The following is a 12,528-nucleotide window of genomic DNA, read 5'->3' as shown; positions in this document are numbered from 1 at the left end:
TTTTAACAAGATGTTTTCATTCTGAGTGTCGGCTGTAAGCTTGTTGGCCTCCAGCACTTGGTCAGCCGAAACTTTGACAACCTTTCGAAGTTGAGCATTTTCTGACTCAAGGCGAGTAAATTGATCAGCGAAATCTGCCACAATGTCAATTGTGGCAAAAATCGGCTACAGAAGAGAAGACGAAGAATCTCAGTCAAATCCGGAAATCAATCAAGAATATCAAGCTGAATGGATCTACTTACATGACCACGAGATGTTGAGGGAGCAGGGGCGCCAGCAGAAGGATTAACTGTCGACACAGGAACCTTGGCTACAGTCGTCCTTAAAGGGGGCGTTGGATCAGCAGGCGAAGGATTCGACTCCTTGGCTGACTCGCTCTTCCCAGAAATAAACTTAGCCCTCTTTGCGAGGGGAACTTCATCATCATCGTCAGAACTGATCGAAAATAGGAATATACATTGCATGAATTCGAGGAAGCTAGTTATGCAGGGAAAAAGTGGAGACTTACACGTCCAAATCATCTTCGGCAGCGAAGAAGCCTGTCGAACTTTTCGCTACTGGAGGAGGCGATGCAGTTTCATCGGCATCATTATCTTGTCCGCTAGGACTCGATTCAGCCGTCGTCATCAAACTTCATTAATCCTCCTGCGCCGCATATCCTTAGTGCGAGCATCTTCTTCAGGAGCTTTGTCCTCTTGGACGTCGCTGTCGTCGAGAGCATGCTGCACATCTTCGGTTTCCTCCGAATCGTCGTCATCATCATCTATCTCTACTCCACTTTCGGGAGTAGGAGGGTAGCACTGAGCGACGGTGGGGGCCTATCAATGGAAAGGGAGATTGTTAAAGGCTTGAATAGAGAAACAAAAACAACATTTGAAATAAGGACAAAGAAGACTACCTCGGCAGGAAGATGTTTGAGATCGAGTGGAGGGCGAGCCGAAACCAGGACAATATTGTCCTTTTGGCTGAAGCGAGTAAGACGTCGCACCTCATCACGGAGTTCGTCGTCAGATACATCGGCTGAGCTGACCTTGGACTTATCGTCTTTGCCAACATACAACCACATCTGATGAGGGCGAGACATTAATGGTTGCACCCGACGTTTTCGGAACACCGAAACTACCTTAGTGCCACACATTGTCAGACCCCCTGCATTCTTCAGATCTAAGACCTTATCGAACAGTTGATCGGTTGTGGAATTTTCTTCGACAGTTAAGGTGTTTCGCCAGGATTTCTTCGGCGTGGCTACCAGGACATCTTCAAAAGGGGGCAAGTTGGAGCACCGTCCAGCTACTGGAATATCTCGCAGGTAGAACCATTTCTGGCGCCAGCCCTGGACTGATTCTTTCATCGGGAAGTCGAGGTACTCAGCCTCTTTCCTAACAACAAAGCTGACACCGCCAACGACGGGAGGACCGTCATTGCTGTTGTGGCGCTTGACGTAGAAGATTTTCCTCCACAAGCCCCAATGAGGGTCGATGCCGAGGAATGCCTCGCATAAAGTGATAAAGATGGAGAGATTAAGGATGGAATTTGGGGTTAGCTGCCAGAGCTGAATCCCGTAGAAAAAGAGAAGAGAGCGGAGGAATTCGTGGGCAGGAAGCGAAAGCCCACGATATAAAAAGGCGATGAACATGATAGTGAAGCCCTTGGGAGGCCTTGGGCCAGAAGATGAACCTGGGAGGCGAATGTCGTCGTCGGATGATGAGATGAAGCCTAGCGTGCGCAGCTTGCTCACATCGCGGTTTGAAATGGTGGAGGCGCGCCAATCATGGCAGACCTTGCCGGCGCCAGACGAAGCGCCAGGTTTGGCGGTTCCCTTCCTTTTGCCCATGGTGCTGGAGTTCTTGGGAGAAAGAACAGTGGTGAGAAGAGAGATTGAGGAAGAAGATGAGCAGTATGGAGGCGTAAAAAGTGAAAAATGGTGAAAGGGCGTTTATTTATAGCGAGGACTGTTGAAGAATCGTGGCCATAACTCCTGCAATCGTGGGGAAGTGGACGAGGATCTGATAGTACACGTGTCCAATCAAGGGAAACGAAACCGGCGGCCAATTACTCCCACTACACGCGGAAATCGAGGGGACGCCTCGGTCAAAGCAGAAGCACAAGTCATTTCCTAAACTGACCGCGCAGAAGTAGGGTGGGCCCGTCAAAGTCACGTCCTGTCAAACCACAGCAGTCACTACGTCACCCATGATGTCATCAGAAGTATCGATTTCGCAAGGAGCATCTGAAGAAAAATGATATTATCGAGTGGTTCGACTTGAGTCTATGCACGTATGCAAGCATCCGCGCCTAGACTCGGGGGCTACTCCCATCGGGAGCACTGAACGCGCATCTGATATAATCTGGACTCAAAGATCATTGCAAGAAAGATTACACCAAAAGTACCTTAAGAAAGGTCTGAGAGATTTGGGCTAAAAGTCTGCGCTCGGTTGCAAGCATCCGTACCTAGAATCGGGGGCTACTCCTATCAGGAATACCGAGTGCGCACCCGATAAAAATGATGAACTCGAGGGTTATCTGCACGATCCAGAATCATGCCCGGGGACTTGATTCTGTGTAGAGTGATGTTGTTTTGCCATCGGCAGTTAACCGGTAAAAACCGGGCACATTACTCAGTATCCTTCACGTACTAAATCTTGCTTGAAAGAAATGAAGACCCGATGAAAGAAGAAATATCGGATGATCATGGCAAATTGAAGAAAACTTCGACAGAAGGGAAATGTTTGAGTAGTACAAATTGATTCTACGCACGGTTGCAAGCATCTGTACCTAAACTCGTGGGCTACTCCCATCGGGAGAGCTGGACGCGCACCCAATAATAGAAAACGATGTTGTTACAAGAAGGGCAAGACTTATCAATTAAAGCGAATATTCGACGGAAGATATGCTTTAGTCCCTGCCCGAAGTATCTTCGGCCAAGCACTCGGGGGCTACTGATGTGGGCATTACCCTTCGGGTAACAATATTGTGCTACCTCTTGCGGCCCAACCAGAGGACCATGAGGGCACTCGATGGCAAGGTGGGCCACTACGTCGGTGCCGAAGAAGAATCCTTTAAGAACAAGGCAAGGAGACGAAGAATACAAGGAAGGATTAGAACTAGGACCCTTTGTAACCTAGTCGTACCCGGACAGATCTCTCGAGACCTGGCTCCCAATATAAGGGCCAGGAGAGAGGCTGCCGAGGACACACGCAATCTTAAGTAATCTTAGCCACCACAAGTTTAGAGCTAGGTCCCTACGGAACTTAGTCTCTCGACGAGATCACAGCCGAAACCTTCGGCACCCCATTGTAACCCGATATTTTCATAATCAAGATCAGACAGGCAGGACGTAAGGGTTTACCTCAACGAGGTCCCCGAACCTGGGTAAATCGCTCTCCCTGCTTGCTTGATAACCGATGTCTCTTGTCAGCCTACAGGATTCCATCTACCCTAAACCCCTTACAGAGGGCATTGCCGAGGAGTACCCTCGACACCGATCACAATTATCCAAACAAGAGAAACTTCCGTGAACCGTAATATTGGTCCCATTGTTGCCTGGCATCTTGAGTTTGAGGTACGCGTAATACGGTACAGCCATGAATTTGACATAAGCTGGTCTCCCCAAGATAGCGTGGTACTGCGATTCCCAATTCACTACCTCGAATTTGATCCTTTCTTTTCTGAAATTATCTGAATTCCCAAAGACTACAATCAATGAAATTCTGCCAAGGGGATATGCTGGTGAAGTTGGAATAATGCCATGAAAACAAGTGTCAGACTCCTGCAGCATGTCGACTGTAATGCCCATGTTTTTAACTGTACTTGCGAATATCAGATTTAGTCCACTTCCACCGTCCATGAATACTTTACTCATATTGAACCCTCCCAATCTGTACTTCGACTACAGACATCGGATGATCGGCCCTGCTAAACAAGATGCTCTGTGTAGACCAGTCGATGTAATCTGGGACATTTGCCATGGTGCTTTCCGCAAGATTTATTTCCTGCGTGAGTTTCTTCATCTCCCTTATCTTTCTTTCTTGTTGGCTCATAAGATTAATATTCTTACGATTGAATCGTTTGTACTTCCAAGGAAGATTGCGTGGTTCTTTTCTATCATATGTATTTTTGTTTTGTTTTGCTCAACTCTTATGCTTGCTACCCAACTTTGCTAGCCAAAGACATGTACTGAGAGGGAATGCTTCTCGTGCATCCAAACCATGAACCAAAAGCTCATGCCATTTGTGTCCACCATATCTAACTATATGTGGTATTTCACTGCCACTCCAAAGTTAATTGCTTATATGCTACCTTTAAACCTTCTAACATTACTACCTATTTTGTGTTTTATTCTTAGCTCATGAGGAAGTATTAAATAGTTTATTGTCTTTTCATGACTTCATTTCGTGACTAGCATGAATAATGTGCTAAGTCCTTCATTTTGCAAAAAGAGCAAGGCGCTGGGTGCCCATCCCAAATATAAAATAAACAAATAAACAAACAATTCTCCGCACATTATGTACTAGAGAGATCCTAAATAATGGTGTGCAATGGAGAACTACATGGTAGCCGCTCTTGAGGTCACTATATGAAAGGATGATAGATTGTTTGATGCCATTCGTTGACATAGACATGCATATCTCTCAAAAATATATATTTACAACACTCCTATTGCATTTAAAACAAAAATCTCTAGCACGTGATTAATCTTGCTTCCCTCTGCGCAGGGCCTTTCTTTTAATTTTATGTTGAGTTAGTAAACCTATTTCCCTCTACCTCAAGCAAGCATTTGAGTTGTTGTGATCCAACCATTTATATATGTTGATCCGTTCAATCCTCTCTTTTATTCTACCTTGTGTAGCACAATACTTTTATCTGAATGAATATAGCTCTGAAAGCTATCTATGATTGAAAAGAGATTGAAATGATTGAGCATGTGATTTCTGCAATAAGCTCTAATATAATGACTCTGCTCGAAAGATAAGTACAATTTGTTAATTGTTCTCTGACCAAGAACGAAAGTTTGCCATCATCAATTATGATTCCCTCTATGCACTTCTATTTAGTGACTCCTTACTCATTGCAAGTTGAATTATATAAGAAGAAGTTGTTGTCTATAATGACTTGTGTATTGGTAAGTATGATGCTTGTTGTCCGTATTTTGTTTATCGACACTTCACTCCATAAACCTGTGGTCTGGTTTACTAAGTTCAGTTTCGCTTGGGGACAAGCGAGGTCTAAGCTTGGGGCGAGTTGATACGTCCAATTCGCATCACTATTCTATATCATAATTTACTGTTATTCATTGATATATTTCATATTTAGGGGTGATACTTATGTTATTCCATCTATTTTTGCATGTTTGATGATTATTGGAGAATTAACCGCAAGAGCCAGGAATCTGCTGGAAAAAGGACCATCAAGGCACCATATTTCTGAAGACCAACAATTCCCAGCAAAGATACATAAAATCCTATTTTTCCAGATGACGGAGAAAGCCAGAAGGGGAGGCTGAGATGGGCCCTGAGGGGGCCAGACCATCCCTAGGCGCGAGCCAGCCTCAGGTCACGCCTAGGCATGGTCTGGGCACCCTGGCCCACTTCTGACGACGCCTCCTGGCGTATTTTAACCCCTCGGGAAACCTAAGATCGAGTGAGCGACCAGAGAAATAATCCGCCACCGCTACGGGGCGGGGAACCATAGAGAGAAAAGCTCTCTGGAAGGCAGAATTCCGCCGAGGAAATTCCTTCCCGGAGAGGGGAAATCGTCGCCATCGTCATCGCCATCGAGCTGGACTTCATCGGGATCATCATCACCATCATCTCCACCACCAGCACCATCATCACCGCCGTCTCCATGTCGTCCCGCTGTAACATCTTGGGTTTGATTCTTATCTAGTTCATAGGGAAAACTTTCCCGGTGTTGATTACTTCTTGTAGTTGATGCTATTGAGTGAAACCATTGAATTAAGGTTTATGTCTAGATTTTTATTCATCATTATATCGCCTCTGATTATGATCCATATGATGTCTCGTGAGTAGTTCGTTTAGTTCTCGAGGACATGGAAGAAGTCATGTTGTTAGTAGTGGAACTATGTCGAGTAATATGCAATGATTTGATATTTAAGTTGTGGTGCTATTCTTCTAGTGGTGTCATGTGAACATCGACTACATGATACTTCACCTTTATGGGCCTAGGGGAATGCATCGTGTATTTGGCTACTAATTGTGGGGTTACGGGAGCGACAGAAACCCAAACCCCCGTTAGGAAACCGGTGCACGAGACAGTGTTGGATCTCAAAGTTTAAGGTCATGGTTAGATTTATCTTAATTACTTTCTTGTAGTTGTGGATGCTTGCAAGAGGTATAATCACAAGTATGTATTAGTCCAAGTATGGGGTATTGCATTAGCATAGATTCACCCACACAACACTTACCAAACCATTAAAGATTATTCAGCTATGTGAAGCGAAAGCCCTTGATGAAATTTCCATATGTTCTCAGGAACGTTTGGTCATCATAAGTAAAACAACCGGCTTGTTCTTTGCTCTAGAAAGGATTGGGCCACTCGCTGCAATTACTATTACTACATTTTATTTACCCGTACTTTATTTATCTGCAATACCAAATACCCCTGCAAACCTGTTTGCTAGTGTTTACAGTGAATCCTCGATCAAAACTGCTCGTCAACACCTTCTGCTCCTCGTTGGGTTCGACACTCTTATTTATCGAAAATACTACGATACACCCCCTATACTTGTGGGTCATCAATGGGCTGCGGTGTTGGGCTACCCCGGCCATGTAAGCCTTTATCTCTTCCCTTTTCATTGATGACGATAGACAAGCAAGGAAACACAAATCAACTATACAGAGGTATGGTGTACATTTCAAAAAAAAAAAACTGTAAGCGATCAAGATTATGTTTCCTACCTATGCCGTACCATGTTGACTTCACAACAAAAATGACATTTATCACATTCCAATTTCTAGAGGAAGTGGATAGAGTAGGTAATATGCGTCAATTATTTTTTACCTTTTTCTGCGTTCCTTGATCTGAACCTAGTCACAAAACAGAACAGGTACGAAAATTTACAAGCATATACATATACCTTGTATGCATCTATATATCTCTTCCAAAGATTCATCCGGCCAACAAGCAAACAAATATCTCTTCTTGTTCTAAGTCTCATAGCCTACCACCACAACCTATCCCACAACTTCATCAAATCTTGTCTTCGGAATGGAGAATGTCGTCGTGCTGATTGTTGGTGCTGGTCCAGCAGGCCTCGCAACAGCAGCGTGCCTTACCCAATTCTCCATTCCTTACGTCATTGTCGAGCGTGAGGACTGCAGCGCGTCTCTTTGGCGCAAACGCGCATATGACCGCTTGAAGCTGCATCTTGCAAAGGAGTTCTGTGAGTTACCACACATGTCATACCCAGCTAGTGCGCCAACATACATACCAAAATCCCTGTTTGTCAAGTACTTGGATGACTATATGGAGCGCTTTGATATTCAACCAAAGTATCTCACTAGTGTTGAATCATCCACATATGACAATGATAAGAAGTGTTGGTCCATCGTGGCTTGTGACATTGCGGAGGGCACAACAGTAAATTTTATTGCAAAATTTCTTGTTGTGGCAAGTGGTGAGAATAGTGCAGAGAATATTCCAGAGATCCATGGACTTCACAGTTTTTCGGGTGAGGCCATCCACTCGTCAAGATACAAGTCAGGCAAGAGCTTCTCTGGTAAGAGCGTGTTGGTCATTGGATCTGGCAACTCTGGGATGGAAATCGCTTACGACCTTGCGAACCATGGTGCCAATGCTTCGATTGTTATACGAAGCCCGGTATGTGCACTACATAATTTTATTTGGTCATTGGGAAACAAATTCTTATTATTATTACTACTAGAATGATACTTGATTTCTAGCATGTTGTAATAGATGTGTGACCCATTTTGTGGCTACAGATTCATGTAATGACAAAGGAACTAATTCGCTTGGGAATGACACTAGCCCACTATCTTCCCCTGAATCTAGTGGATAATCTCCTTGTTATGGTGACAAAATTCATATTTGGGGACCTATCAAGGCATGGCATCAGAATGCCAAAAATGGGTCCAATGACCCTCAAAGCAAAAACCGGTCGATCCGCTGTGATTGATGTTGGCACTGTTGGGTTAATAAAAAGAGGCATCATCCAAGTAATTATATCCAGCGACATGATATACACCTTATATGTACCATATGTTGATTTACTATGGCAATTTAATAATATTTACTCTACGATCTTATAGGTTCAAGGAAGCATTAGCAAGATCATGGGCAATATAGTAAAATTTCAATCTGGGGATGAAATCCCATTTAACGCAATTGTGTTTGCAACTGGATACAAAAGCACAACAAATATGTGGCTCAAGGTACTAAGACTGATTTTTGAATTTGCCTAAGTCATATTCATATTGGTGCAACAATTGTCAAATCTCCTAACAGGGCAATATGATATTTTTTGGCGCAGAATGGGGAGAGCATGTTAAATGACAATGGACTGCCAACCAAAGAATATCCTAATCATTGGAAAGGTGAAAATAGACTTTACTGTGTTGGGTTGGCAAGGAGAGGATTGGCTGGTATTGCTGCGGATGCTAAGAATATCGCTGATGACATTAAATCTGTGATAGGCTGTGTGCGCGGCTAAATTATCTTTTATATGTAGTTTAATAGGCAAGGGCATTAGACTATTATTATGCCTCTAAAACATCTTCATGCCAAGGCACATATGTTCTAGGAGTAAGTTCTGCTCTTGAATATTATCGACAAGGGTATTCTAGTTCAATACTCATTTGTGTAAATGAGCTTCATAACTTTTGTTGAAATTATGGTTGTGAACCGTGTGTACTACTTACTTGAATTTATATATGCAAAATTCATGTGATCAGTAATGTGGTTTCTATATAAAAATTTCGGTGCCATGTTTATCCCCAACAGGTAATCACATCAGCCTCAAAGCAACCGTATTTTTCACTAGAATCCATTTCGGGTACTATACTGCTATTCACTAGTCTTAGGGTGACACTATGTACTGCATGAAAGCACAAGGGTTGTTTGTTGTGGGAACCGTAAAATCCAGTGTTTGAAGCTTCTACCCAAAAAAAAAAAAAAAATTAGGTCCTAGAATAAATAGTTGTTGTACAAAATAACTAACTCTTGAAGATGACTACATCTCTTCAATATGTCATGCCCACCAATGCAAAGCTAGATCGTGGAGAACTGAAATTTGACATCACAAAAATCAGTTTCTATATGTACTTAAAGAAGGCCAGGTGTGTTTGTTGCCGATTCCCCCAAAAAGAAATTGTGGTTGTTGATATCTTTGGGACACCTTTATGTCAAGTCTCATATATGCTAAGGAGCTAGGGAGTAAGATCTGCTCCTGGCCTCCTGTATACTATCGACAAGTACTGAGAGACGATTACAGATCTGATTTGATTTCCTCACATATGGAGGCAAACTGATTTTTGTGAATTACTGAAGGATTTTTTTCCAAGACTTACATGAGAAAAAAATTAGCACTTTGCCCTCCCCCCCCCCCCCCCCCCCCCTCACACACACACACACACACACACATTTCGTTGGCAAGCTCCTGCTTGCCGCTGCTGTTGTGGCAAAGGAGTTTCACTAACTAGCCATGTATTACTGGATCGACTCTGAAATCCTTTAGACAATATTGCAGATTAGTGTGGTGTGCTCAGCGGATGAATGTTGTGCAACTCAGGAGCTGGGATGTGTGCCCAACCATGGCAGGATCCTCTCTCAATCGTGAATTTCTGAAAGGAAACCTCCGCCATGACGACGTCCTCCGAATCTCTGAATTTCTGTTGTCATGTCAACAGAAGAACCAGTTCAAGTTCAGTTAAGCATCCCCAGTTGTACGTATGTACGCCTATGCTGAATGCCAAAACCTTTGGTGCTTTGATGTGGTGTGGTCATTTGCCAAAAAGAAAGGTGGTGGTGTTTGCTTGCTTCATGAATCATGATGGATGCTACGGTGGCTTCGTAGTGTTTTTGAAGGGGAATTGTGTCCTGGCATTGTGGCTCTGTGCTATGTGCTTTCAGTTCATAATGGTGAACATTGATTTGGAACCGAACATGGTACTGGTTCTTGCTACAGAATGATAAACCTGGGTTTCTATGATTCTGACATCCTTCTGGTACTAGACTAGAGTAAGCAGTGAGCATCAAAGAAGTCTCAAGTCTCACAAGGGTACTAGCACATTTGGATCGCCTTGGTCGGGCCGATCATTAAGACTAAGAAACAATTGTTGGTTGACCTGTCAGGTTTAAGAGACAAAAACGTTCTAGTCAAATAACATCAGGTTTAAGAGATAAACATTGACAAAAACGTTCTAGTCAAATAACGTTAAGGAGGAGGCCCACGAACCAACGTTCGTGACCACCTCGTTCGCATCTCACGCGCCCTGATCGGGGGCACCAAAACCAACTCGATGGTTTGGTCCCCTGTCGCCTGCGCCATATAAAAGGGGGGGAGCCTGGCTGCTATCGATCACGACCAGTTTTACGATCAGCTCGCTGCTTTCCCCACAACTCCTAAAGCCCTACCGATCTAGGGAGGCGCAGAACGACGGGAAGACCAGACTGGAACCTCGCCGTGCTGTGCCAGGGCGTGCGGGTGGCGCCCGGAGGGGATCAGGAGGATCTCCCGATCGTCATCGACCACAAGTTCGTCATCAACACCGCCACACCAAGCCTGCCTCACGCAGGCGTCGATGGGATCGTCAGTGCCCAGTAATGCAACACATCTACTATCTCTATTATGATCATTAGGTGTTCTAGTGTCTGTTTTTGCGATCTTGTGCTACTCATGCGTTTGTAGACCTAACAATGGTATCAGAGGCCTAGTACTGCTAGCACTAGAACCCTAGTGGTGATCTGAGATCACAATTTTGTATAAAGATCATGTTTTAGGCAATTATGTTAATGTTTAGTCTTGGATTAGCCCCTGTTATGAATGTCTAGCTCTCAGATCGGTTTATTTTGTATCGAATTAGAACCATCTGCAAGCAATTATGAACCCTAAATATGCAATTTGGCACGAGTCTGAGGATGACAACCTCACATGACGCCGCCGGGTCGCCGCCTATCCCTCCGGTGGCCGTCGGAGCAGTCGCTGCTCCGGCGAGGGCAGTGATCCCGCGCCGCCGTTGCCTCCCGACGGAGCAGCGCGCGGACGGACGCGCCGTAAGGCGCGGAATGGTCCCCTGCGTCGCTGGCCGTCGTGCCACCCGACGCCGCCGTCACCGAACGGATGCTGCTGGTCAGCACCTTCGAACGCCCGCCGGCTCGCCGACGGGATCCCTCCACCCCGCCGCCTACCGCGCGGATGGACGAGGAACGGACGCGCGGAAGGACGAGAATCGGACGCGCGCTGGCTGCCGTGCCAGCCGTCGCCGTCGTCGGCTCGTGGCCGCTTGCCTTGCCGGGAGGGTTTCCTCCACGCGCCCCGCATTGAAGACGGCGCCGGCAGCCATGCTCGACGGAGGAGCGCGCGGGACTTGGTCCAGCGCACGCTTCTCCGGCGAGCACCGCCACCGCGCCGGCATGGAGCAAGGGGAGGAGGGCGCCGCCGCCGGCGTCGGCCCTCTGCCTCAGACGCGGAAATATCGGGGAGAAAGGAGGATTTTTTAGGGTTAGGGCTCCGGCTGCCCCTTTTGATCCGGCCTTGAATGATCTGGACCGTCCAGTGGATCGGACGGCTGAGATCGAGGCGGAGCAGCAGCCAGGCCGGGGGTCCTTTTTGGGCTGCATCTGAGAGTGGGCTTCGGCCCAGGCTGTCGACAGCCCATGGAGTTTGGGCTGCTGAACGTTTTTTCTGTCATTGTTTCTGTTTTTTCAGTGCATATAAATGATTATTAAGTTGATGTTTTTAATGTTTTTGCACTGTTTTGGACAGAAATTAAATTGTCTAAAATAATATGATCAGCAAACATGCTATTTGCTCTGTACAGAAATGAACTAACGAGATTTTTTGTTGAGAGTATTTAGTATGTTTTTAATGTTGAATTATCATTTAAGCATCACATATGTTGTTCCTTAAATGATTTAAAGTTGATGTTTATTTTGAGAATGTCATGACTGCAAAAATAATTCTGACCAACGTTGTATTATTTCTGCAAGTCAACTCCCTAATGTTGTTCTAATTCATGTCATTTCTGCCCAACGGTGTTTGACATAGAATAAGAAATTTATGGCATGATTATTTTATATGCATGCAATTTTACTAATGAATGTCCATGTCAAATTTCAGCTTCCGCTGCGATGCGTTATGATGCTGTCGAGCAGTTGACCGGCAGCAACTTTCCTCGTTGGAAGAACTCCATTGAGCTATGCTTGGCTTTCAACGAGTTTGATTATGCATTAAGGGAGGATAAGCCCGTGGCGCCAGTTGCTGGTGCTACGGGGTATGATGAACTAAAGAAAACTTATGACTCCAAGATGGAGAAGTGGGACAAATCCAAT

General features: G+C 45.0%; 1 protein-coding gene across 1 annotated transcript; it reads left to right on the top strand.

Annotated features, from left to right (window-relative positions):
- Positions 1-7,197: 7,197 nt before the first annotated feature.
- On the top strand, positions 7,198-8,689 carry LOC124700593 (probable indole-3-pyruvate monooxygenase YUCCA10). The gene is made up of 4 exons (XM_047232688.1): positions 7,198-7,839; positions 7,962-8,195; positions 8,289-8,411; positions 8,510-8,689. Exons 1-4 carry the CDS (start codon positions 7,228-7,230, stop codon positions 8,687-8,689), a joined length of 1,149 nt encoding a protein of 382 aa, XP_047088644.1. The 5' UTR covers positions 7,198-7,227.
- Positions 8,690-12,528: the final 3,839 nt, after the last annotated feature.

This window comes from Lolium rigidum, chromosome 3 (genome assembly GCF_022539505.1).
Source record: "Lolium rigidum isolate FL_2022 chromosome 3, APGP_CSIRO_Lrig_0.1, whole genome shotgun sequence".
NCBI classification, from domain to species: domain Eukaryota; kingdom Viridiplantae; phylum Streptophyta; class Magnoliopsida; order Poales; family Poaceae; genus Lolium; species Lolium rigidum.
Note: the sequence above shows the minus strand (reverse complement) of the source record. Positions and strands in the feature narration are given on the sequence as shown.

Coding starts and splice junctions, on each gene's coding strand:
- LOC124700593 (XM_047232688.1), top strand. CDS start 7,228: ATGGAGAATGTCGTCGTGCTGATTGTTGGTGCTGGTCCAGCAGGCCTC. Junction 7,840..7,961: donor CGATTGTTATACGAAGCCCG/GTATGTGCACTA, acceptor TTGTGGCTACAG/ATTCATGTAATGACAAAGGA. Junction 8,196..8,288: donor TAAAAAGAGGCATCATCCAA/GTAATTATATCC, acceptor ACGATCTTATAG/GTTCAAGGAAGCATTAGCAA.